This window comes from Eulemur rufifrons, chromosome 13 (assembly GCF_041146395.1).
Source record: "Eulemur rufifrons isolate Redbay chromosome 13, OSU_ERuf_1, whole genome shotgun sequence".
Classification (NCBI taxonomy): Eukaryota; Metazoa; Chordata; class Mammalia; order Primates; family Lemuridae; genus Eulemur; species Eulemur rufifrons.
The window spans coordinates 1,418,065-1,445,114 of NC_090995.1; the positions used below are offsets into that span (position 1 = coordinate 1,418,065).

The 27,050-nt window shown below is 46.0% G+C and overlaps 1 protein-coding gene across 1 annotated transcript in view; it reads left to right on the forward strand.

The window, feature by feature from the left end:
* The first annotated feature begins 2,499 nt into the window (after positions 1-2,499).
* The window catches only part of SLC39A8 (solute carrier family 39 member 8), a 70,967-nt gene continuing 46,416 nt past the window's right edge, over positions 2,500-27,050 (forward strand). Inside the window, exon 1 of the mRNA XM_069485467.1 lies at positions 2,500-2,771. Coding sequence (XP_069341568.1) covers positions 2,553-2,771 — 219 coding nt within the window. The 5' untranslated portion in view covers positions 2,500-2,552. The remainder of the gene's footprint in view (positions 2,772-27,050) is intronic.

The following is a 27,050-nucleotide window of genomic DNA, read 5'->3' on the forward strand; positions in this document are numbered from 1 at the left end:
TTGGGTATGAGACCCAAATCTAAACACAAAATTCATTTATGTTTCATATACACTTTATATGCCTAGGCTGAAGGTAAGTTTTACAATATTTTTAATAATTTTGTGCACTTGTGAAATGAGGTGACGGGTGGAATTTTCCACTTGTGGAAAAATTCAAAAGGTTTTGAATTTTGAAGTATTTTGGATTTTCAGATTTTTGGATTAAGGATGCTCTACCTATAGTATTTTGGTGATTATAGTTTATTAGAGTGGAAGAGTTAGAAACTAGCCTTACTTATTTGGTTGTTATCATAATTGTGTGCTTACATTGTGTTGGCCGTACTTGGTAAAGTTGGCTGATTATTTTACTGTTTTTTTGTCTCGTGGGGTTGATGGGCTGGCAAAATGTATGTACAGAAACATGAATGACTAATAAATTATGTTTTTAAAAAATCCACAATATAAAACTTATATTATTTAACAATTCAATACTTTATTAACAAATTTAGTTGCAGACAAACTGCAAATAAACAACTTACTGGGTATAGATGAGCCATTTAAAGTGTTCATTAATTTCCCAAAACCACCTCGAGTCATGGAGGTCTAAAGGCAAAACAGCCAACAAACTATATTTTAAAATCAAATAAAAAGCTTGAAGAGTCTCACAAGCTAAGTGAGTTAAGAGCACAACTGTGACATCAACTGACTTCTGGCCCCAGGTGAAATATCTGCCTTTTGAGCATCGATGCAATTCTGTAAATTATCACGGACAAATGGACAGAGTTTATACTTGGATGGAACCCATGGCCAGGACCATGCAGTTTATCTCCCTTCCAGGCAGAAATCTTTCTGCCATATAGGTACACGGGGTCACCCAGGATCTGTTGATCTGAATCACTTTCAATCGCAGAGAAATCACTGCTTCCCAAAGGAGCCTTTCCTGCAGATCCTTATAACCGTGCAGAAAACTCTCCCCTTTGGTAACTTGGCCCTGTTACTCCTGCCCTCTGCCCTCTGGAGTCAGACACAGTTAAATCCTCTGCCATGTGACGGCCTTCTGTTACATCCGCCTGGATCCTTATCCCCCCGGAACTTTCTCTCCCTGTCTCTTTCTTCCAGTTATGTCACCAAGTTTCTCTTGGGAGACTGAGTTTCTTTTCCCTTCCCCATCTTCCCTTCTCCATCTGCCCTTGTCCAGACTCAGTGTCTCTTTTTAAAATGCGCTGTTTTAGGAGACCGGGCACTATCCTGATGAAAGGCAAGAATAATACCTTGAATTCTTCCTAGCGTGGCATCCAACAGCGAAGCCTGGTTTCATTTTATTCCTGGACAATTACATCCACCAGACACAACCTTTGCCCCAAACGCTGCACTTTACACAAACCTGTTGACCTCACACCTAAGTCAGCTTTTCTTGAACCCTGATCTGAACAAATAAACATCCCTCTGATCGCCGGATATCCCTCAGGAAGGGCCGGCTTGGGCAGTGCTGGCTCAGCCTGCCCGCCACCGCCACCGCTCCAGTTTTGATTTCCTCTTTCTTCTCTGATTTTAAAAGTGAGACAAAAAAAGCAATTCCTGTTAATCGCTTAGACAATGCAAAGCGCTCCCGACTCCATTCCAGGAAGCTGGTTTCATCCAGGCAACAAAGAAGTGGACCGCTGAGACCAGAAGGGCGCCGGGGACCGCGGCATGGAGGAGGCACCAGGTAGCCCCGGGGTGAGGGTAGGGAGCAGGCGCGGCCGCGGCGGGACGGGGCGCGACGAGAGGGCAGGACAGCGCTGCGCCCCGGCGTGGCCGGGCGCGGGAGCTCAGGCGGGGCACCGGGTCACCACGTGCTGCGGAGGCGGGGACAGGCCTCCTCGCCTGATCCGTAAAGGGCGCGGGCCGGATCCGGCGTCCCCCGGCGGACCTGTCAGAGGCAGCGCGGGGCAGCGCTAGAGCCCAGCCGCGCCCGCCGTAGGCACAGGGACACGCAGGGACACGCAGGGACAGAGGCAGATAGGAGAGGTGAGAGGCCGGCGAGTCCTCCCGCCTTCCCACTGACTCGCCCGGCCCGGTGGAGACGGGAGGGGGGTTCCGTCCAAATGCTCAAAGCCCAGGACCCCGAAGGAGCCGTTCTGTGCAGCCCCCGGGGACAGCACGTCCCCGCATGCAGTCGCGGCGGGACCCCGCAGCCAGTGTGGCTCTGCTCTCCCCGCGGGCGGCGCGGTCCGGGCTGTCCCCGGCCGGCAGGAGCGCGTCGCACTGTGTACACAGACCCTGCGGCGTCTGCGAACCCGCCCCCGGGCCGTCGGCTGGTGGCCTTTATCTCTGTCCCCCTTTGTCCCCTTTATCTCAGGCTCTCCAGGAGGCCCGGGGGGCCCACCCTGCCTATCGCTGCCCCGGGCTGCGCGGCCACTTCAATGACCGGCAGGTCGCGGGCGGCTGCTCTTTCGGAGGCGGCGGAGAACGAGCGCGCCCCGCGCCGCGGCTGACGGGTCCCGCGCCGACGCCCGACCCGCGACACCAGCCGCGCGTCCCCGCGCGCGCCAGCCCGCCGCAAGCCCTCCCCGCGGGGCGCCCCGGCCAGGATGGCCCCGGGCCGGGCGGTGGCCGCGCTGCTGCTGCTGCTGGCGGCCGCCGGGCTCGGAGCAGCGGCGGGGCCCGAGCTGGCCTTCAGCGAGGACGTGCTGAGCGTGTTCGGCGCCAACCGCAGCCTGTCGGCCGCGCAGCTCCGGCGGCTGCTGCAGCAGCTGGGAGCCGCCCCCCGCGCGGGCGCCGCCGAGCCCGGGTCGCTGCACTTCAACCAGGTACGGCCGCCTCTGTGGGTCGGGAACAGCGCGGGAGAGGGAACCGCGCTCCGGGTCCGAAGCCGGAGGCGGGAACTGACGGGTGGCACTCGATCGTCACTAGGTCGGGCTGCAGGGCTAAAGGGCTCGCTTTGCTAAGGGACTTGGCAGCCAGAAATTGCAGTTCTGTGTCTGAAGACCTGAAAGGTCATACGCATGTAGTTACAGGATTTTAGAGAAACATTGCAGCATGCCTGGAATTGCAGCACTTTGGGAGGCTGAGGCCGGGAGTTTGAGACCAGCCTGGGCAGCGTAGCGAGATCCCGTCTCCACAAAGAATTAAAAAATGAGTCGGGCGTGACGGCGTGGCCCTGGAGTCCTGGGCACGCGGGAGGCCGAGCCGGGAGGATGGCTGGAGCCTGCGAGGTGGAGGCTGCGGTGATGCACGGAGCCGGGATGGCACCGCTGCTCTCCAGCGACAGAGAGCGACAGCGGCGACAGAGCGAGATCCTCTGCCATATTTAAAAAAAAAAAAAGTTTTTGTGCTAGTTGAGGGCGGGAAGCCACCTTAAAAGATGCTTTTTAGATGGGAATGACATACTTAAATCTTCCCCAAAAGATAACTGCTCACACACTTCCTAGAAAGTGAGCAAGGTAGAAGACACCACACGGTGCTCTCCCTAGCAGTTGCGCAGTGGGTGACCGCTGCCGTTGAAAACGAGACATAGTGCAGTTCTGGCTCCTGTGTACCTTACATTGGGCATCGAGAGCCCAAGGGCCCATCGTACAGATGGGGACAGTGGGGAGGCCTCGAGACCAGGATCACAGTTTGATGACCAGGGGGTGGCAGACTGGGTTTAGAGTGTCAGTTCTTCGTCATCTGTCAGGTCGAGTGTCTGATTGTAATATTCATTCGGAATACAAAAGTGCATTTTTCAGTACATACACACGGTATTATCTAGGCATATCTAGGCATTTGGTAGTACCTTGGGTTTAAGGACAGCCTTGAACTCTCTAGGAGCAATTAAAGATCATACCTGTTGGGAGACATAAAAGGAAAATTATTCCTACTTATTTCTATAATAAATATTGTATGTTTGGGTAGTTCTTAAAATGGTGAAGTAGATGAAGGTGCTTTCTGCATCGTTCCAAAACTGCCCCCTCCCTTTAAAACATTCAGTTAACTCAGTGCTTGTTATTTTTTCCTTCTATTCCTGTCGCATTGACAGGTGCCAGCTGGTGTTGGATAGCAGAATGCGGTATTTTCCCTATGGCTTGTAACTTTTGGGTGATGTTAGTTTGTTGCCAACATTTTTTGTGGTCCAAGATGTTTGGGAAATGCTCCACTCTTGGAAATTTGGCATTTCCTAATGCATCTGACCTTAGTTAACAGTTTGGGATGCTTTAATCAGATACATTCCTTGTTAATAACATTATAGTCAGATCGATATTCTTTTTGTTAGAAATATCTTGCTTCCTTTGAACTCTACGGTACTCAAGAATAAGTAGCATTTTCGGATGCCATGGGATATCAGAGGGGGTCTCTCTTTGACCTAGAAGGGGTTTGTGGTCCCCTTTATACATGTTCTTTAGTAAACTGTCTATAATTCTAGTTCTGGCCATGGTATCATACTGGGTTAATGTCTGAGAAAAATGTTGGAAAAACTGATATGCCCATATATTATATTGCTATTTTAGGAAATAAAGCGAATAACTTCTTAAGCGGTTCCTGGCTAGTTGCATTCTTTTCTTTTCAAGTAGGGGAAACAGCTGAGCTGACTACGTTTCCAGTTAGGTATGGTCATGTGCTTGGAAGGAAGCTTAGGGGAATTGACTTGAAGCTGTGTATCTGTGGCCCACACGCTGTTTTGGCTTAGATGATCTCCTTATCTTTCAGTGACTGGAGGTGTTGATGAATTTTAAAGGGGCAAAAGACCCCCCCCCCCAAGTCACCCTTTCCAGGACACTGGAAAATATGCCTGAATTATTTAGGAAAATAGATTAAGTTTACCAGCAATATGATTCTCAGTTTATTAGCAGGTAATATGTCTCAACAGGTAAATGATATGTATGTTGACACCTTGTTTCTCATTCTCATGTTTGCATTTTTAACTACCCTCATTATGGCTTCTGTGGGCATCAAAAAGGGACAGGAAGAAGCCCATAATTAGCTTGGAAACAAAGGGAAGCCAAGGAAAATTTACCACTTAATCAGGCCTAGCAAACATCTGTTTGATGTTCTAAAAAGTCCCAATGAAAACAACAATTGTCGGTTAACTGATGACAAATGAAATGCCAATCCAGAAGAATCTATTAACTTGCTGGCAATTGATGGACTTGAGTCAAGGCATTCATAGATGCTCCAGCATGAAATCATCTAATTCAGGGTAAATTTTAGGGCCACTAATGCCACTAATGACTCACTACCTTAAAGAATTGCAACGGTCACTTAACTTCTGTAACGGAGTAGAATAAAACATCTATTGTCTACGGGTCTGTTGTCAGAAACTTGATTTTCTGACTTTGAATAAGGCTGAGAAAATTCTTTGGGCCAGGAATTTATTGACTCTTCTACAAGATTCATCTATAAATGACCTTGTTCCTTTGGATGGGGGCGGTGGTATTTATTAAGTCAGCTTCTTTCAGGTAATAGACTAGGGGACTCTGGAGTCTTGCTAGACAATTTTGGAAGGTTTTCTAATATTTTTTTCAGTAAATTAAATTAACTTGTTGCTTTGGGATACCAAAGTGACCTGAGTTCAAACTGGAGACAGTAGAACAATTCCGTGTATTGTTTTGCTTCTGATGGTTACTGAGGGTACAAAGAGTTAGGTAGCAGCAGCAACCTAAACAATGAAGGGTAGGGAACCCTTTTAGCCAGATGGGTCCCTGGGGTCCTTGTTTCTGGGTCCTATCTGATTCATCAAAGGCAGTTCCCGGAATACACAGGGAAGCCCCAAATGTCTGGATATCCCCCGGGTTATTAATCTAGGGGATTAAGAGTGGCTTCAGAGCTGCCTTTTGTTTGTTTAGATGCTCCTTTCTCATTCTCCAAGGGTTCCTTTTCCTTCCTTTCTTCTTCTCAGACAGCTCAACACTGCTTAAACAGCCTGATAAAAGGGAAGATTCTGTTCCCCGAATCAGCACACTCAGCTGTTGGAAGTGGCTCCATTGAGATGGTCAGTCCCCCACGGAGGGTCTGTGGGGCTGCTGGAGGGGGCGGGATATGGCAGGTTGGAGTTGGGGCGGCCTTTGCTCCACGCTGTCACTCGGCCTGGCACTTTTGCTTCTCCCCCCAAGTTCTGATGTGTCTTGCAGCCTGTCTCCTGCATCACCTATTTTTGCGCCCACATTGCTACCGCCCCCTCGTTGTGGAGCCCTGTTTTTAACCTCTTTCGATTCTTGTTTAGTCTTCCAGTAGCCGTGCTCTTTTCTTTCAAGAAGCCTCCGTATACTATGTCTTTGCCGGTAAGTTCTAAATCGTGATCCTAGCATTCAAGGCCTCCTCCCCCTGTGTCCTCCGCCTGTCCAGACCTCGCACCCACTAAACTCAACTCTTCGTTCTTCGGTGGCTTCCGCTGCTCTTTGCTCAGCCGCATCCTAGCTCGTTATCTTCCCTCTTTGAATCACCTTATCAAAATCGACTTTTTGAAAAAGTCCAGTTAGACTCCACTGTATACTCATTCTGGGGCATCCCAGCTAGCACTGATTCACTGATCTCTCTACTTTTTGAATTTCTGAAATATTTTTAATTATGCTAATGTCATTTAACTATTTACATGACATTTTGAATGATTACTGCACTCTAATGAGAGTGGCTGTTTGAATGTACAAATCTGATCACATCACTCATCTTACTGAAACAACTCAATACTTTCAATGTGGCTTTAAAGCCCTTTTATTTATCTGGTCCCTGTGTGTTTCTTAAGCCTTATCATTTGCCACAGCTTTAGTCTTAATGGACAGCTTAGAGTGCCTGGTTTTCCACACACACCGGCTTATGCTTCGGTAGCATTTTAGACATTGCTGAGTAGCCTTTCTTTATCTGCTCAAGAGTTTAGTAGGAGCCCCTATGATGTGATCCTGTATTAATTGCTGCCTGTGCAATCATAACGTACTATATATTGCAATCATATTATAATGTTTAAATAATTTTATAGTTATTACAGTTTTCCGTTTACATGGCTGTAACCCCTGCCACCTCCAATAGATTTTAAGCAAATTGAAGGGAATGGCCCGACTCATTTCTGTAGGGACTAGCACAGTGCCTGTTTCATATCATGTGTTTGTTAGAAATATTTTGAATAAATGAGTGAAGATCGTTTAAGAGGAGTAATGTAATCTGGGTCCTTGCATGATTTTATAGTGTACTGGAGGAAACACAACATATGCACACGTAACTATAATGTACGTTAGAATGATATAAGTCTAATTGGAATTGCAAACAAATTACCTGTAGTGGTAATTTAACTATTGTTATATCTTTTCCTTCATTATCATCTTCAGCAGAGGGAGAGGGAGTGAGGAAGCTCTTGGCCAGTATCAGTGCATGGCCAGGCTAGTGGGGTGCACCAAACAGAAGGGGTGTGTCTGTGCGTGGTCACTGTGTACGTGTGGTCACTGAACATGTGCATTGCTTGTTCTCATCCATTGCACTTCTCCTGGGGCGGGGGGAGTGACGGATTAGATGAGGGAGTTTCTGGGAAGCACTGACCGTGGACAGAAGAGATAAAGACTATTTGTTCTCCTTCCTTTTTTTTTTTTTTTTTTTTGGCCTTTGTGTGCTGAGAAATGGTGGTGGTAAACCTGCTAGGAATGCCTGCTAACTTGCTTGCGCAGGTGAGAAACCGGAAGGGTGAGACGGAAGGGTGAGGTTGTGCTTGGACCTCTTGTCAAATATCCTCCAAGACAATGGCCCCATTCTCATCTGCAGCACTCTTGAATAAGTCGATTATGTACAGTGTATTGATTGTGTTTCAAGGTTTGGGGAAGGGACATTCATAATTCATTTGACTGCGATGTCAAGAGCTCAGCGTGCCTTGATGCCACGTGTGATTTGGAACCATTTAGGAAAATACTTTTCATTCTTTCCGTATCTAACTCCCCAAATTCTATCTTTACTCACTTTCCTAGGAGTCACGCGGACCCTTTTGTACATAACATAAATAATTATGGCTGTGTATTAGTCTTTTAGTATGTGACGTAGCTCTTTTACCCAATGTATTTGTATTATCACATTTCAGACACGACAATCCTATGATAAAGGTACCATTATTATCTTCATTTTACACATAAGGAAAATGTGGCACAGAGAGGTTAAGTAATGGGACCAGTGTCACAAAGCAAGTGGTAGAACCCCAGGCTATAGTGCATTTTTTTTTTTAATTTCAGCTTATGATGGGGGTACAAAAGTTTAGGCTATGTATATATATTGCCCATGCCTCCCCACCCCCATCCCGAGTCAGAGCTTCAGGCGTGTCCATTCCCCAGAAAGAGTGCATTTTTTGAGTTAAGTCTACATCTTCCTTTTTCTAACCAGGGCAACCGTTACCTCAGATTTTGAACTGTGGACAAAAGTTACTAATCGTTGGTGACTTAGCTGGCTCCACTGCTTAGTCAGCATTAAGGAACTAGCTAGGGCCACAGAGGCTACCATGATGATGCCTGGTCCTTGTCCTCAGAGACCTTATAATATATTTAGGAACTAAGAGGGGAGCTTGTGGAAAGTAAGTATGCAAGGCAAAACTGCAGTAGTTAAGTAATCACCCAAGCTAACGTAAGACATGTCAGACGGCCACATCTGACTAACCGTCAGGTGGATACTAGAGAGCATATGCTACTAGTTTAAAAGGGTGAGGGTTCCTTTTGGGCTGCAAACGCCTCCTGGAAGAGTTGCAACTGAGTCCATTCTGCTCATCTGGTTTGGTTTTTAAAATATTTATTGATTGAATACCAGCTTGTACCAAATGCATCTATGGATTTTAAAGCAAGTTACATGAATTCTCTTCTAGAGAATGAAGTTTCCTTCCATTCTTTCACATAGGATGAATTTTTCTCAGGGACAATATTTTGAGCAACAGTAGCACTTTCTATTATGGATAGACTTCGGGTAGGAGAGAAATACCTGTGTCTAGTGTGAAAACTTTCTGTCGACCTTTCACGTTGACTCTAGGAGTGTTCTGCCAATGAATCTGCTCTTTCTTCTGGCAGTTTGGAGTGGAAAACTTCCTCTGTCTTTGCTTCTGCAGCAGCTGCGTGCCTGGCTGCACGACACGGGAGAAGGTGGTTCGTGTGTAGGTGTTGGGGGATGAGTTGGAGCAGGGAGGGAAGAGTCGTTGAGCAGAATCACTCACTCTAACTGTAGCCAAGACTTTGCTTCTAGGTGGGAGTTTTTGAGTTTTCTCGCGTAGTTATCAGAAAAGGGGAGGGGCAAACTTCTTTCCTTAACTGGGATGGATTTTTATTTCCAGGGATGATCAGAGTAGAGTAGCTGGGTGGGGGATTTGCAGCTGTTACGCTTTCCGTGTGGGTCACACCCATCTTGGGATACTGAGGGGCAGGGACTTCGTTTCCCCGTCCCAAAAATCCATTGCTTTCAACTGTGACTGTTCTTCAATGGTGTCTTCTTTACATTCAATGTACTTCTGAGCCCTCTGTGTTATCAATTTCTTTTGGTGGCAGGAGGGGTTAGGAGAGAAAAAGAGGAATATAAGTAGGAATGGAAGACAAGGGCTGAAGTTGAGAAGGATCGACATTCCTCAGGGACAGGAAAAGCAACCCCTAATGAAGGCAGCTTAATGTGCTTGGTAATAAGAGTTTGCAAGTTATTTGTATTCAGAGCGGTGTTTCCTCAAGGGATGTACACATTACTAAGTGCAAACAGCTAATATTAGGATCATTTACAATGCAACTTATTTTTATTTTAAAAAAGAGTGTTGCTAAACGCTAGACAATCTAAGACGCTGTGGTTTTCAGAGTTTTCTCATTTCCAACTTTCTATAACAGGAGACTCCTGTTTGTAATTGAAACTAATTAATGTATTCTTGAACTATTCCTAGTTGCCTGTTTCAAATGGGTTAGTTTTGAGATTTAGTTTATGAAGAAATGAAACTGTCATTGAATTACCTTTGTGATGATGGGATTTGAGAGCACAGAGAAGCTTCAGAATGGAGCCTTGTTTAATTTGGTTTCTGTCTCCTTCCAAAGATCCCCTGTTGTTTTTCTTGGCCTGAAGCTTAAGGAGAACAAAAACAAAAACCTGTGAGTCTAGATCAAAGGTGAACCTTGAAATGTAGCATTATGCCTTCCAACTCCAAATACTTCACACCTTGCCTTTTATTTTATTTATTTATTCTTTTTATAACTGAGTAGCTAGAGAAGCAAATCAAGTGAGCATTGATAAGGCCTCTAAGGCTTTAGTTCTGTGAATCTAGTTAAAAAATAATCCATAATTGTTATCGATTTATTTGGTGGGCTTCTTGGATTTCTAACCATTTTAGAGAACACAGCATAATGGTTAACAATAATTTGGCCTCTGGAGTCAGAAAGACCCAGGCCGAGAGTCTAATTGTGTTGCTTACTAGCTGGGAAATCACAGGCAAGCGACTTAACCTCTTTCTGTAATCCTGAGTTTTCACATCTGCAAACTGAAAAAAAATGACTCTTACTCATAGGATGGTCGTTGGAACTGAAAAATAAGAACAGTAATAGCTACTGAGCATTAACTGTATTTCAGGCACTTACTAGTGTGTCACCTGTACTAACACCATAAAAATAGAAGATTTTTTTGCATGACCTGTATTACTTTCAATAATAATAATAAAAGACAATGCATGTAGAATACTGAGGATCATGCCTGGCTCCAATTATGTGTTCAGTACATAGTTATTGTCATCACACTACTATGTTACTTGATGTAGCTACATTATCCTTAATCAAATTGTGTCACTAAAGACCTGAGCGCCTAAGGGTGAGTCGACTTCCAGAGGAAGGCACAGCTGTAAAGGCAGCAAGGACTAAAGGAAGAAAAAGCTGAGTGAGAAATAAATCAGGGCAGTGGCTGCATTCCAGTCTCGGTTTCCCTGGCGACGCTCACTTTGAGAAAGGCTTTCACTGTTTGCCTCCACTTCCCTTTCATCAAACGCTGGTAATCAATTTCCGAAAATGTAAACCTTGGGTGTACAGACTAGTAAAATAATTTGATTATTTCAACGTGCATTGAAATTATCCCTTCCCCTCCAGAGGACTTCTAAGGCTGTGTTTAGGAATTGGCTGTTTTATCATTTTTGCCCAAAATTGGCATCACTACTGAAATGTCAACGGTCGGGAGTCCATATAAAACTTCCAGAAACTGATGGAATTGTGGTTTTAAATTTTCATCTGCTTCTCAGTCTGTATGGGCCCCTGTGTGGGTTTTGCAAGCCAGAGAATGCGGGACCCTCCCTGTGTAGCTGAACCTTGGTATTCGGAAAGCAGGTCAGAGAGCAGAAGCCGTTTGGGTCTCACTGGGAGAGGTGAGAGGTCTCTCCAGGGGCAGGGAGGAGAACGTCAGATGAGTTGGGTCACAGATCCGCTTTGTGGGTCACACGTGCTGTGAAGCACACAGACCCTGTTGTCGCGGGGGGCGTGCTGTTGAGGGCACCAGGCCATGGAGCTGGTACGTGGAATCTGGGTGCTCTACAGTTTTCTTTAGAAGCAGAGTTATCCGAACTTAGGTATATTCTTTGGTTACTTCACCTGCACACCTTCATGTGAAAAGCTAGACACTGGCTCTGTCCTTAGTCTTGGGGTGAGTGCCATCTGAGTGAATGCGGTGGGCAGGGCCTTCACTGCCACACAGGAACGGGGCTGTCCTAGTAGCAGTGACAGCCAGAGTTCTGGGTGCTTCTCGGACGCCGGGCATTGTGCTCAGGGCTTCCTGATGCACCATCTCATCAATCCTCCTGTTCCCAGGGACCGATGCTCTCGTTAGCCCCTTGAGGAAACCCAGCCTTAAATGGGTTAGGGAACCCGCTCTGAGTCACATGGCTCCCAAGTGGCGGGAGGCTTCTACTCCAGGGCGACTGGGCTTCGGAACAGATGCTCCTTCGCACCTTTGCCTCTCACGCTGGACAACATCATCCCATCATCCCACTGAGGGGCTGCCTTATTGTCCAAAGAGCCAAGCGCCTCCTGTAACATCCAGGTGCCTGGATGTCAAGAAACTGGTGCCAGTTTCTTGAAGCCACTGGGAACTACACACTCATTTGAAGCAGGAAGGTGCTCTCTGCTGATCCTGTCTTGTTGGAGTAAAAAAAGGAAAAAAAAAATATAATTTTTTTTTCCCTTGTTGAAGCTGTCCCCGCAATAATCAGTGTTAGCTCTAAAATCCATTGTTGATTCCTCTAGGAACTATTTTTCAACCTTGCAAAGCTGTTTTCCAACTGTTGACATTTGATACTCAAAACAATGTCGTGAGAGAATTAGGACGTATCAGTTTCCCCAGAAACTGAGGCACAAATAAGTCATTTGATAAGAGCCAGACCAGGGGCCCAGATTTGTCTGGGAGACCAGACATTCCAGTTTTGAATCCTCAGTTCTTTTCACGGTTGCTAATTTTAAGCAAATGCTGTGTTAGTGAGGCCACTGTGCTGTGACTGCCCTGAATACTGCCTGGTCTTTGAGCCTCGCTTTCTGTGTGCAGCTGGACCGTGGAAGCGTAGGGATGCCGGTTCCACCTCCTCACCTCCCGGTCACTCCACAGCCCATTGTGGTCTGGCCTCTGCTCCCACCACTTCCTTGAAATTATGCTGCGCAAGGTCGCCCAGAACCTCCTTACTGCCAAACACAATGGTGGCTTCCCAGGTCTTCCTGCTCGGTGATTTTTGAGGGTGTTGATTACGCCATACTTGAAACACATCCTTTTCTTGTTTGCACTTGTTTCTGCTGTATTTTTCTAACCTCTCTGGCTCATTCTTTAAGTATGAGTGGTCCTCAGGATTCCATCTCAAGCCCACTTTCTTTTAATTTCACACTTTCTTTCTGCACAGCCTCAGTCGCTCGCAGGGCCACAGTTGCCCACTGGAGATGCTTTCTGCGTGGGCTGGCGTGGTCCAGATTTCTCTCTTGACCTTCAGCCATGCACAGCCAGCTGTCAGCTGATGTCTCACTGTTTCCTTCCCCACCTCAGCAGGTCCAGGCTTCTCCCGAACAGCACTGACCAACTCCATCTCTTCCTCTGTCGGAACCATCCGGTGACCCTGGTTCGCCCGTCTAAGTGACAGGCGTCACCGGCTGCTTGCTGGACTGAGCTGAGAAACTGGATGTTATTCTTGATTCCTCTCTCTCTCCCCCCACCCACCTTCCTAGATTAAATACACACAAGTCCCGGCATCATCATTTCTAAAAATCTCTTATTTAATCTCTTTAGCATCCTCTGCCTGTGGGATTTCGGTGGAGATGACATCGGATGGTGTATCTAGCCATGCTGTCCTGGCTGGGTGTGGCAGTGCTCACGAAGTGTCCACCTCGTTGTTGCTGACACACTTGCATCCAGTCTTGTCCCACGTCTCTCTGCATCCTCGCGTTTCTGCCAGACCTACACCTCTGCTGGGCAGATCTGAGCATGTCACCGTCCTCGCGTGGCTTCCCGTTACCGTCACGTCTGACCTCCTTGCCTGGCGCTGACGGCCCTGCGTCATCTGCCCCACTCTCATATTCTCCAACTGCGTTTCTACTTCTTCCTTCACATCTCACCTTAGAGGTGGCTTCCTCCAGGAAGCCTTTGCCAATCCCGTCGCTTTAGGGCAGGTTAATTACCCTGCCTTCTTCACACTCATCCATCTTCCCACAGTACTAACCAGGCCACCCTGCAACTACGGGTGTTTTTATCTGAACCCTGCAACGGTCTGAGATCTGTGAGGGACTGGACTTCTCTCTGTTACCCTCTCTGTTCCTGAAACTGGCCAACTCTCAGCCGGTGCTCAGGAAACACTTGTCGGATGAATGGATGCATGATAAATAACTTCAACCTTTTAAACTGATAAATATTTCACCATTAATTTTATGCAAATAGAACTTTCTAAATTAGTTCAATCAACCTAGATGTCTCATTTAATTCAAGGTAAACCAACAATTCCTGTTTTTAAATGCAGGCAAATGAATTAAAAATAGATTAACAAAAGAGATAAGGCCTGAGGTAAGACCCATTGTATTTGGCAGTAAGGAGGTTCTGGGTGACCTTGTGCAGAATAATTCCAAGGAAGTGGTGGGGACAGAAGCCAGGCCACAGCGGGTTGAGGAGTGACTGGGAGGTGAGGAAGTGGAATAGGCATTCGTGCATTTCCACGGTCCCATTATAAACAGAAAAGCACAAAAGAAACATTAGGTTATTAAATATAAAATGTCCAATTTCTTTAAGTACTAACTTTGACAGTTGGTATTGCTGACATTTTACTTTGACACTTCTTGTTTTATTTTTATTGTGAAAGTACAATCTCAGTCTTTCAAATGCATGTTTTGGGTTGTGATTATCTTTCAAAATTTTTTTTTTAGAGCAATTTTTGTGAAACCATGGATAAGTCAAAAATTTATGTTATTTTCTCATGAGTTCCGCATGGAACCAATGCAGTGCAGACAGATCAATATGTCAATGAAGTGTTTGGGAAGGATGTGGCTAATGAAGGCACAGTAGTACCTTGATGGTTGGAGAAGTTCCATTCTGGTGATTTTAATCTTGAAAATGAGCCACGTGGCGACTTGAGACCAAGGTGGATAATGATGAGCTGAAAGCTGTAGTGGAAGCGATTCCATCTCAGCCTACCCTTGAATGAGCAGGAAGGACTAATGTTACTTTTCCAACAATATTGGACCATTTGAAACAAATCGGCATGGTAAAGAATGTGGATAGATGGGTTCTGCATGAATTAAACTAAGCCTCAGAAGAGAAATTGTCTCGAAGCTTGTCTTTCTTTGCTGTCACGACATAAAGGCGAACCATTTCTATACCACATTGTTATGTGTGATGAAAAATGGATTCTTTTTGACAATCGCAAGCCTTTGACACAATGGCTGGATGAAGATGAAGTGCCGAAACACAGTCCAAACCCGAATATTCATCACAAGAGGCTAATGATGTCTGTTCGGTGGTCCAGCACTGGTACTATCCACTACAGCTTTGTGAAACCTGGTCAGTCGATTACAAGGGATGTTTACTGCAACCAGCTGGGTGAAACGATGAGGATGCTTGCGATTAAGCAGCCGAGACTGGTCAATAGAGACAGGCCGATCCTCTTGCAAGACAATACTCGACCACGTAGCACAAACAACGCTGCTCAAACTAGAGGCTGGACTTGGAAACTCTCTGTCATCCACTGTGTTCACCAGACCTTGCACCACCTAACTGCCACTTCTTCCAGGCTTTGGATCAGTTCTTGCAAGGAAAAACATTCAATTCTCAACAAGCCGTGGAAAACGCCATTTGCAATTTCATCGCCACTCGCTCTCCAGGCTTCTTCATTGTTGGCATAAACAAGCTACTGTTAAGATGGCAAAACTGTGTCAATTTTTTGCCAAAGTATTTAGGCACGTACTTTAATTGTACTGCTTCTTGTCTGAGATATAATAAACTACACTTTCGCTTCGAAATCAGACATTTCATATTCAACGATCTGAATCGTATGTTAAAACTTAATCCATGTGCCGTCTGAGTAGAAGGAAATGATAAAGTTTTTATTACTTTTATTTTTTTATTTTATTATTTTTTTATTTCAGCATATTATGGGGGTACTTTCATTACTTTTAATTTATGAACTTTCCAGGATTTTGTTTCTCCTCATGTAGACATGGACTTTCTCCATGGCCCAGTCTTTGGGTGACTTAGAAACACGGGTGTCACTGTCGGCCTATGTGCAGCATCAGGGCCCATCGAGCTGCCTCCGAGAGGGTCGCAGAATGAGCAGAAAACTCGTGACTAGAGAATTTGGCCCTTCGGAGGGCCTGGGAAATGACTCTCAGGGTACTGATTTGTATTTCTCTGAATTATATTTAGACCCCATGTGCGAGTTTCTTACTTCCTTTCATTTAGCCCTTTTCCTTAATCCGCGGAATTAGTGAGTTTGTAAATTGAATTCCTTACATGTCCAAAGCCTGGGGGTTCAGGAAGATATAAAAAGGAAGAAGTCCATCCTCTATATGTTTATGATCTTATTAAAGAGATATCCACTTCCGTGAGCACATAATAATGTGAGGAAGCACACAGTATGTGCTAAACAAATACACACTGTGGGTGTCCGGATTCTGGAGAGAAGGGGCCGAGTGTCGCAGTGTGAAGCGGAGGAGGCGGGTCCCCCCGCAGGGCAGGCAGTTCCAGAGGAGGCGGATCAGAGTCCAGGTGCGGTTCATGGGGGATGCAAATCACAAGGAAGGTAAAATACAAGGCTTATTGGAACCGTTTGCTTAGAGTCGAGTGTTCATGTGCACTTTTGGAGGATACTAAGGGAGAAAGGAAGATTAGAGACAGATAACTGAGGTTCTTAAGTGTTAGGGCTTTAGACTCTTGGCAGAAATATGGATTTTTGTAAGGGTTTTTTCTTTGCTTTTTTGGTGTGTATGGGGCGCAGTTTGGGAAGAAGGGGACACCCTGGTGGTGATGCTTCAGTAGAGACAATCTTGTGGGGGACAAACAGGATGAGAAGTGCACTCGGTTAGAACAGATTAAAAGCTGCTAACTCCTCAGTAAATGACGTATAAGGGCCTTGCCTGTGTGTCATTCTTACACGCTGGGGTCTCAAGCCTTTGGTCTCAGGATCGCCTCACACTCTTCAACATTTTCAGGGACACCAAAGAGCCTTAGTATATGTGATTTATATCTATTACCATTTACTATTATAGAAATTAACGTTGATAAAACATAAAAAATATTTAATTTGTTAAACATAATAATGAACCCATTCCATGCTAACATTTTTTATGATAAAAAATAATGTATTTTTCATGACCAAAAAATTAGTAAGAAGAATGGCATTGTTTAACATTTTTGCAAATCTCTTTTAAGTCTGATTTAGTAGAAGACAGCTGGATTCTTGTACATGCTTCTGCATGCCTTTGGCTGTGACACACGTCCTGTAGTCTCTGAAACTGCCATTGTTCACACATAAAAGAGTAGGAGGGTGAAGAGGAAAAATGCAGTTGGTGTATTATTATGAAAGTCATTTTGACCTTGCATATTCTCTGGGAGGGTCTTGGCTGTCCCCAGGGGTCTCTGGACCATGCTTTGAGAACCACCATGCTAATAGATTGTCACATGATGGGGCCTGTGGTGGACAGGGCCCGTCCTTGTGGCTTTGAAGGATGAGCCCGTTGCTCAGGGCATCTCCCCGGCCCTGAGCTGGAGAGGCATGTCTGCCGCACTTGACCCCAGGGCGCGGAGTGCCAGGCCCTTGGTGGGCAGCAAGGCAGAAAGGCATTTTGATCTTGGCAGCAAATGGGAGAAGACCCACGGGACTCTCCGGCAGGTGATGGGGCGTGGGAGGCCCCTGCCCCCTGGGGCCCACCGTGGGTGGGGAGGCAGCCGTCCAGACCGCATGTTTGTGCCCTGACACCATTCCGGGCTTCGAGGGGTGAGGGGCCTTGAGAAGCTGAATTTGGAATGGGGACAGGGCTGGGAAACTTGTCAGTCACCTTTGGTAAAGTCGGAAAACTTTGTAAACCTCTTCTAAAAAGCGTATTTTAGCTTTTAACGTTTCTTTTTCTTTGGTAAAATCTTAAAAAAAAAAAAAAAATTCCAGCCTGTCTTAATTGTGTTTAGGGAAACCTAGAAAAAGAGATTTAAAGAAAACAAACCATGATTTAATTTTATTTTTCTAAATGAAACCAGAATACAAGTGCATTGTTTAGAACTTTGGCAGATAGAGAAGCAGAAAGGAAAAAATAAAAACCACCCATAATTTTACCTCCTGGAGGTAAACACTGTTAACATTTTACAGTGTGTATCTCGAGATTATATTGAGCCTTATTTATAGCAGTGGTGTCATTTTAAACATACTGTTCCATATGAATCTTTTCTTCCCCTAATGATGTATCGTAAAACAAGGCATCTTTCTCCTTTAAATAATATACTTAGGAAAGATGTTTTTCATCCCCCTCTCAGGCATTGTTTTGAGAGTGAGTGTGAGTGTGTATAGCTGGGTGTGTGTGTGTGCCATATTTGAAATATGCCATATTTGAAATACCCTTATGTATACTTCACTTTCTGTTCTTGATTTTCCCTAATTTTGTTTTGGTTGCTACTATGAACTTAAACCATTTTTGGGAGTGGATGAGTGTGAGTGTGTGTGGGTGGGTGTGAGTGTGGTGCATGTATCTAGCTGTGTATGTGAGTGTGTGTGCACGTGTGTGAGCGTGGTGCACGTATGCAGCAGTGTGTGTGAGTGTATATGCGTAAGTGTGGTGCACGTATGTAGCTGTGTGTGTGTGAGTGTGGTGCACGTATCTAGCTGTGTATGTGCACGTGTGTGAGCGTGGTGCATGTATGTAACAGTGTGTGTGAGTGTATATGCGTGTGTAAGCGTGGTGCACGTATGTAGCTGTGTGTGTGCACGTGTGTGAGCGTGGTGAATGTATGTAACAGTGTGCGTGAGTGTATATGCGTAAGCGTGGTGCACGTATGTAGCTGTGTGTGGGTGGGTGTGGGAGCGTGGCAGCGCCAGGGCGGCTTCAGCAAGAAGTTAAAAAAAAAACCCCAAGAAAAAAATGGGAAAATTCATCTCAGGGAAACAGAGTTGGGATCATTTGATTAGCCACCTCTTAAACCAAGAGATTATTTTTATAGCGTGTCCTTGGCTCAAACCTTAGAAAATTTTATCTTAATAAATAATCAGGAGTAAAGTTTGATGAGGAATTTGAGAGGGAGAAACTTCGAGAGCAGGTCAATAACTTACATGCACACACAGTGGTAACATTCATCGGGTGTTGGGTAGGAGAGGTGGGTCTATTCACACCTAATGGGTGCGGTGCGCACCGTCTGGGGGTGGACACGCCTGAGGCTCTGATTCGGGTGGGGCAAAGACGATGTATATGACCTAAACATTTGCACCCCCGTAATATGCTGAAATAAAAAACTACATATAGAAAGAGCAGGCTGATAGAGGGTGATTCAGCTATTACGTACTCAAGCAATTTCGAGGAGGTGTGGAGTGAAACTCCAGCTTCTTGGCACTGAGTTGGTTCCACCACTGCAGCGATAACAACTCTGGAAGTGATTTTCTCCGTCCCTCCTGCTGTGAACGCTCCTGTTGTTAGTGTGGTGCATTGAAATCACCAGCTTCATGACAATGTTTGGGGACCCCTGAAGTGACAAATTAATAGCACTGCTCACTGGTTTTAGAGTCAGAAATGGCCTCCCAATGGTTAAACTCAAATCACTGTTTTAAGTTTATATATTTAAATTGTTCTCTTGGGATCTCTGGCCAGTTGCCATATTTGAAATACTCTTATCTCTACTTCACTTTCTGTACTTGATTTCTTTTGTTTTTTTCCTAATTTTGTTTTGGTTGCGACTATGAACTTAAACCATTTTGGGGGTTGGTTTCCACAAATGCTATGAAGACAAGTGAGAGGTTCGTTCGTTTATTTACTGGTTCATCCATTCAGCACTTGCTTGCTGAACACTTCTGTGTTCCCTCGCATGCGATACTAGTATTACCAGTGTCAGTAAATACTAAGGTAGATATGGGCTCAGGAATTCCAGAGGTTTCGTTCCCATTAAATCATCATTTGGAATCTCCACCTTTTCCTCCTCTAAATGCGTCCCTAACAACCTGTGGCCAGTAGTTCTGGTCTCACAGTCCTGTGATTGTGTGATGGTAGCTCAGATGGATAAATCAACATGCTGGCTCTTCTGCTTAAGCTGCAAAAATACTGGTTTTAAAATAGTAACAGGGCAACACAGCACCTGAGGTGGCACACAGCCAGGTACTCTAGGTTGGGTGACCCTGTCACAGCAGTGCTTTGTGGCAATCAGCGGCCGTGGGCTTGTGCAGAGAGCGTTGTGCTGGGTTCTGGGCTGTCGGCTCCTGCTGCCAGAGTGTGGCTGGTACACCTGCCTGGTCTCCTGTTTGACTGATGGACAGGAGGCTTGTTGGGGAGCAACCAATCACGGCCATCTTTCATGCTCTTCTTAATTCTCACCATGGTGAGAAAAGTTGGCCGAGGTTTGAATTGTGGGATTGTTTTTGAGGTCTCTCTCTGGGTAGGATCCTAAGTATGATCTAAGAGTTAATTGCACTTTACAGTTGAGCTCACTATTAGGGGCAACAAAATACACTCTTCTGCCAGGGTCCAAATGATTCTTTCTTCCATTATTTTTCTTCTCTGTGTTCAACCAAGACATAGCAGCAGGTATTGGCTTAGAAATTAGAAGCCTCAGGTTTGAATTCTATCTTTAACACTTATAAGTTATTTATTCGCATACAGTTTACCTTTCTAAGACATGATTTCTTCATCCATATTTCTCCTAAAATCTACTTTAGTAGTTGATGTGGGGATTAAAAGAGATTATACATATTAAGCGTCTACTATGGTTGCTATTACTATAGCTCTTGTATGCTCCTCAGAACTCCTGTGATAACTATCGTTTCTAAAATTCATTTGCCAACTAATCACATACTCATTTGCATTAGTCATCTCTCCCTTGGTTTTTTGCAGATCATGTCTTATGTCCTCAGCCATCAGATGCACCAAAATAACATTTCAGACGCAGCACATGTGTCTCCTCCTCCAGGAAGCCTACCCTGATCTCTTCCCTGTTATCTGACAATACCTTCTGGATATCTTTATTGTACTTATCTGTTCTGTGTGTGTTTCCTCTGCTGAGTGGCGACCTTGTTGAAGATGGGAACCGGGTCTTATTCTCAGCACCTACCAGAGTACCTGGCCCAGAGAAAGTGTGATCAGCCTCGAAAAGAAATTGGACAGGGCTCCTTCAGACTTGGATTCGAGCCCCAGTTCTGCCTCTGGCTCCCTTTGGGGTTTTGCAGTGGAACTTAAAAGTTTGTGTGGCCCAGTTACTCTACAGTCTGGAAAAACGGACTGGACTTGCTGCCTCATTCGAATTCTGGTGGTCGGTGGAGTCCAGCTGCGTTCCAAGTCGCCGTCTCTCCCTGCCTCTCCCTCCGCAGGAGAACACAGCCACGCCGGCAGTGTGCTTGTTGGGACCCTGAGCTGCTCGGCTTCCCCCACGTCACGATGCAGGGCAGACAGCATCGGAAACCGCCTCTGGGGTGGCTTCTGAGTGGGATGATATTTCGTTTCGGGTGTGGTGTGAAGGCCTCAACACAGTGGAGTCAGGATCAGATGGTCACGCTGTGTTGTGGTATTCAGTGGGCGCCACTGGACGAGGCAGCCATATAGAGAGAACGGCCTGTGTCTTGAGAAAAGGAGGAAGAAATGGAGACGTGGAAAAGCTTATCTTTTTGTTTTCTTGAAGGTTATGATATAGCGTTCATTCGCTAGCTTTATAAAATGACTTTTGAATACTTATAGATCAATCAGGACTCCTTCATTTTTAAGAGTGAAAGAAAAAACAACTTTAACTAGCTTAAGCCACTAAAGGGAATTCATTGGTCCAGGTTAACTGAAGAGTTAAGGGGCATGTCAGCTTCAGGCACGGCTGTATCCAGGCGATTAGTGACGGCACTGAAAATCTGTCTTTCTCCTCTTCTCGCTGGTCTTTCACATGGTGGCAAAATGGCCTATGGAGTCCCCAGACTGACAGAAGTCCTGGTGGAGAAAGATTTTGTAGCAGCTCTATCTGAGAGCGTCTGAGTCCCATGTTCATGGAAATCACACGCAAGGGGCTTCCTCGGCACTAGGCAGTCTGTTGCCGGATGGTGGGGCGGGATCCCAGGCCAGCAGAGACCACAGGCATTCACTGCGGTTCACTGGCCTAGATTATTGTGTCTGGGGCTTGTCTCGCTTTGTCTTGTTCTCTGGCTGCCTTTCCCGTGCTTGCACGAATTATACGTGTCTCCCCGAGGTTTTTGCCCTTATGCCTGTACACTCTCCCTGATCATCTCCCCCCTCCCACTCAGCTTTATCTCTTTGCAGGAGAAGCCACGTTCTTATCTCTGGCCTCTGCCTTTCTCTTGGCGGTCGTTTCCACCTGGCATCCCTCAGGCATTGCCACTTGGAACGTCTAAGACCAAAGCTGCCACCGTCCGACCCAGTGTGTTTCTCTCCCTAATTCCCCATCACACCGGGAGCAACGTCCCCGAGTTCTAGCCTCAGAGTCATTTCTGACTATTTCCTCTCATATCATTTCTCCCTCATATCATTTCTCCCTCTCACAGTTCTTTATTATTATGTCTCTAGTTTTATTATGTCTCTCTCTATTATATGTCTCTATTATTATGTCTCTATTTGCTCTCTGGCTTTGTAGACGTCAGTGTACCTGATTTATTTCTACCATGGTTATTGGAGTTTCCTGATGGAAGTTCTGTGACGTATTTGTCTTTGTGCTATCTCTCTCTAGTAGTCATCCTCTGGCTTCCCCCGTCAATATTACATCCAGACTTTTATGGTGCAATAAATATCTGTGGAATTAAGAAAAGAATTAATGTAATATGCAGTATAATTACATGGCCATGATACCTGATATTGTTCAAGAAAACCAGAGCCTGAGAGCAAAGTGGTAAAAAACAGATTTATTTAGGAGCTGCTGCATTAGGGGTGTATCAGTCAGAGAAACAGAACCGGCTGGAGATATTTATTATGAAGAACTGGCTCGTGCAGTTGCCGAGGTAGAAAAGCCCACAGCCTGCTGTCTGCAAGCTGGAGACCCGGGAAGGCCCGGTGGTGTCATTTAGTTCTAGTCCCAGGCTCTGAGAACCAAGCGAGCCAGTGGTGTAAGTCTTAGAGCCAGGGCCAGAGGAAATGAAATGAGGTGTCTCAGTTCAAGCAGTGGGTAGGAAAAATGGGGCAAATTCTTCCTTCCTTTGTCTTTTTGCTCTTCTTTGGCCGCAAACTGAAGAGGGCAATCTGCTCTACTGAGTCCATGGATTCAAATGCTAATCTTACCAAGAAACACCCTCACAGACAGCCCTGGAAATAATGTTTAATCTGGACACGCAGTGGCTAGACAAGCTGACAGGCAGTTAACTGTCACAAGGGGGAAAGAGACCTCAGTGGAGAACTGGGCTCAATTTGGAATGTAGCTTGGACAAGTCGGGATCTATAGGCAAGGATCAAAGTGGGGTCAGTGAATGGAAAATTACTAAGGGGAAATATCAACGGTGGGGGGGGGGTGTGCGAGTCTGTTTGTGTTGCTACAAGGAAAATACCTGCGGTTGGGTAAGTTATAAAGAAAAGGGATTTATTGGCTCACGGTTCTGCAGGCTGTAGTGGCACCTGCTTCCGGTGACAGCTCCAGGGAACTTCCAGTCAAGGCGGAAGGGGAAGGGGCGGCGCATGTCACCTGGCCAGAGGGGACCGTGAAGGGAGGACGTGGTGCCAGGCTGCTTTAAACAGCCAGCTCTCAGGGGAGCCAACACAGAGGAACTCCCCCATGACAGCAGTGGGGTGGCACCCAGCCATCCATGAGGGATCCAGCCCTGTGACCCAGTCAGTCACCTGCCCCACCGCCAGCACTGGGCTGGAATGTCACCATGAGACCTGGAGGGGCCAAACGGCCAGACCATGCCAGGCGATCAGATGCCGAGGGTGGTCACTTATCAAGGGTGGGGGATTCTCTTGAAACTGCCTTAGCGGGACTCTGGCCAACACAGGGGGTGCAGGCCCCCCTCCGAGGGGTGAAGGGGGAAATTAGGAATATTTTACTCCCTAATATATATTTCTTTGACATGGGTTTGATAAGGAAGACCCTCGTCAACCTAATACTAACCTGTCACTTGGCTTCTGCAATCGCATCAGCCACCCGAGACCCCACCCCTCGGACCACCCCAACCTAATGAAAGTGGGGAAAACCCGGTAGGCGGGGCTAAGCATTTGGTGGCGAGACCCCTCTGAGCCCACCGGCGAATAAACATTGATTCTCCGACTCTCCATGTGCCGCTCGGTTTGTCCCCAGGACCACCTGCCGTGACACTTGCTGTGACATTTTGGGACAGCTGTCGTGAGTCTCCCAGATAGAAGTGACTCCGCAGAGATGCCTTAGTCGGGGAAATTGACCTCTGCAGGTCATCTGCATCAGTGCAGCCAGATCTATCCTCGCCTGATGCAGGAAAGATCAGTAATTGAGAGTCTGACACGTTTAAAGTTCTGAAAAGGAACATTTACCATCTAGTATCTCTTGGGGGCTGCTGTGAGGGTTCCCCTACGTGACAAGACCACCTTTGCTGGCTAGTCAAGCCTCTTCCTTCTGCCCTCCCCAAAACTTGTTTTTCCACGTCAAGCCCCCAGTCTTTAAAACCTCTGTGCCTCATTGGAGAATTGAATCTTCATTCTGAGGGTTCCTGTGTATGCATGTTAAGTAAAATAAATTTCTGTCTTTTTCCTCCTACTAATCCATCCGTCTCATGTCAGTGATTTTCAGCAAACCCGTAGGGGGAACAAGAGCCTTTGCTCCCTGCAATGCCCAGGTCGGGGCTTGGGCTCAGAGGAGCCCGAGTAGAGGCTCTTTGTCAGCGAGGAAACCATGCAATCTCTCCACCCTCACCGTGCTTCCTGGCGTTTGTTTAGGCAGAACCTCAACTGCATGAAGTGTGGAGGGAGGAGCTCGCTCTGGTCTCTCGCCTGCCCCTGTCCCCTCCGTTCAGCCCCAGCTTTCTCACGAAGACACGTTTGGGAAAGAAGCAGAGGAAGTTCTGCCTTGTCAGAACTGGCGAGGAAGAAGGAATGGGGGAGCAGGAGCAGGGGAGCAGGAGCAGAAATGCACAGCCCTGTTTGCTAACGTGATTCCGAGTGAGATGTGGGGTCTCGCTTGTGCCACGCGGCTAAGCCCCCTTGGCCCTCCCGCCACTTTGCTTTGCTGTTTGATGTATATAAGGCACGTGTGAGATCCACTTGCTGTGCAAGGGACTAGCAAATAGAGATTTAACCCAAAACTTAGAAAAACATCAACCCACGGGCCCTGGGGCGTCTGCTGGCGAGATTTGCCTCCGATAGTGCGAACCTAAAAGGCCACAGCAAACATCAGGCCGAGCTCTTGACAACAGCAGTGTCATAAAAACAAACAGATGAAAAGAAGAAAACACATGGAGTATCATTAAGGCTCATGCCATTCAGTATAATCATCCAGAGTTGTTTTCCGAGGAGCTCTTGATGATCCTTCGATTTCCGCAATTTATTTATTCATTGTTTTGGAGGTGAAAGGGTGTCCTTGGGAGAGTGAGCTTCCTCCTCGGCAGCGGTTCGGCTGGCTTTGCTGCCATTGTTGGCGCCACTGTTCAGGCACCCGGCTCCCATCCTGTTTGTCCCTGCTCTGGGAGACGCCACCCTTTCTTAGACAACTGCTTTCTTTTGTTTTGGGCTCAACTTTGTTAAATCAAAGGATAATAAATATCAAGATTGTTTGAAGCCAGAACAGGCTGCTGTGCAAAATTATGTGCATTCTGTTTGCTGGTAGACAGCTAGTTTAAATAAATCAGACTCGTCCAGTTAGCTTTGTCTCACTGTTAGTATTCTGCTCTCCTTCTCTTACCACCAGGTGAGACTTTGTGCTTTGTCATCTCTGCATCTTCATGTTCTTCCTGCTGATTCATGACTACCTGTCCGGCTAAAATTTCTACAAAAATGTTGCACAAATCATCAGGACTCTAAGCTATCCGATATTGTACATATTATGCATTTATTATTTTTTAAATTTATTAATAATTAAATTTTAAATATTTATTAAATACATTGTACATATATTTATTTGACTGCACTGTTTCCTTTTTCTAATGGTATGTGGGAGAGTGTCTTTAGTGATGCACAGGGGGCAATTCAGGCATCTTTAAGGGCAGTGACATTTCAAACTCTTGACTGTCATTCACAAGAAGCAGTAAGTTTCACATTGTGATCCAGAATACACATGCCTGAGACGTATAACGCATAACTGGGGATGAAGTTTGGCTAAGCAACACTTACCCTGCCGTGTGTGATCCTATACTCTTTCTGTTAGTCTGTATTTTACTTCATCAGAAATGCTGACTGTGCCTTAGCAAGTGGACTTCCTGGTTCAGGAAGGGGTTACAGTTTGAGCCTGAAAGATTGCTTCATGGTCGTCAAGTATTATCTCAGAATGTTAATTCTGATAGTCGTTGGAGATTAACTCCAGGCAGCTTATCCTCTTCCTCCCGTTTTATAGTTGGAAGAACTTGAAGTCCAAAGAGGTTAAGACTTCCTTGCAGGAAAACAGTACTGCTTTGTGTCTGTATGATCACCCTGTTTGTTCCTGGAACCAGGCAGTGGCCTGTTGAACCACATGAGCTCTGTAATTTTTGAGTCTAGCAGTTCTGCTCCTGGACATCTTCACGGTGATGAATCGACTGTACCCACTTTCCCTTGCCCAGTTGGATATGGAGCTCCTTTCTGCCTCTGTTAGGTTATTTTTCCCTATTCTCGGTCAGGGAAGACTGTTAACAGAACATCAAGAGTGGTGTCTCCTCTTCCAGGGCCGGACTCAGCCCTCATTATGATAGACCCGACCGAGAGAGCAGGCTGAATAAGGAACAACTTTAGGTGCATACTTGGACATTAAAAAATCTAAGTGTGCAATTTCTGTAAGGTAATTGCAATCTTAGCTTTTGACAGCTGCACACATCCTGGTGTATTTGATGTTTTTTTAATTTTTCTTTTATAAATAGTAGTGATCTTGTATCAAAATCTGATACTTTTGATTTCACTGTTTTTGTCGTGAAGGGAATTGTAGCTTTTATGGTTCAACAATGAACGTCAACTTTTGAGTTTTCAATACCATTCATAGTGTATTAGTCAGCTCAAGCTGCCATAACAAAATACCGTAGCCTAAGTGGCCTGAGCAACAGAAATGTATTCCCCACAGTTCTGAAGATTGGAAGTCCAAGGCCAAGGTACCAGAAGGGCTGCTGTCTGGTGAGGGCTCTCTCGTTGGGTCGGCGTCTTCTTGTTGAACCCTCATATGCAGAGAGAGAGCAAGTGAGCAAGCCCGCTGGTGTCTCTTCCTGTAAGGGCACTAATCCCAGTGGACCAGGGCCCCACCTTCATGAGCTCATCTAACCCTAATTGCCTCCCAAAGGCCCCATCTCCAAGTACCATCACACTGGGTATTAGGGCTTCAATATATGAATTTGGTGGGGGACATAATTCAGCCTATAGCACCCAGCTAAGGTCTTAGTGGAATTTAGG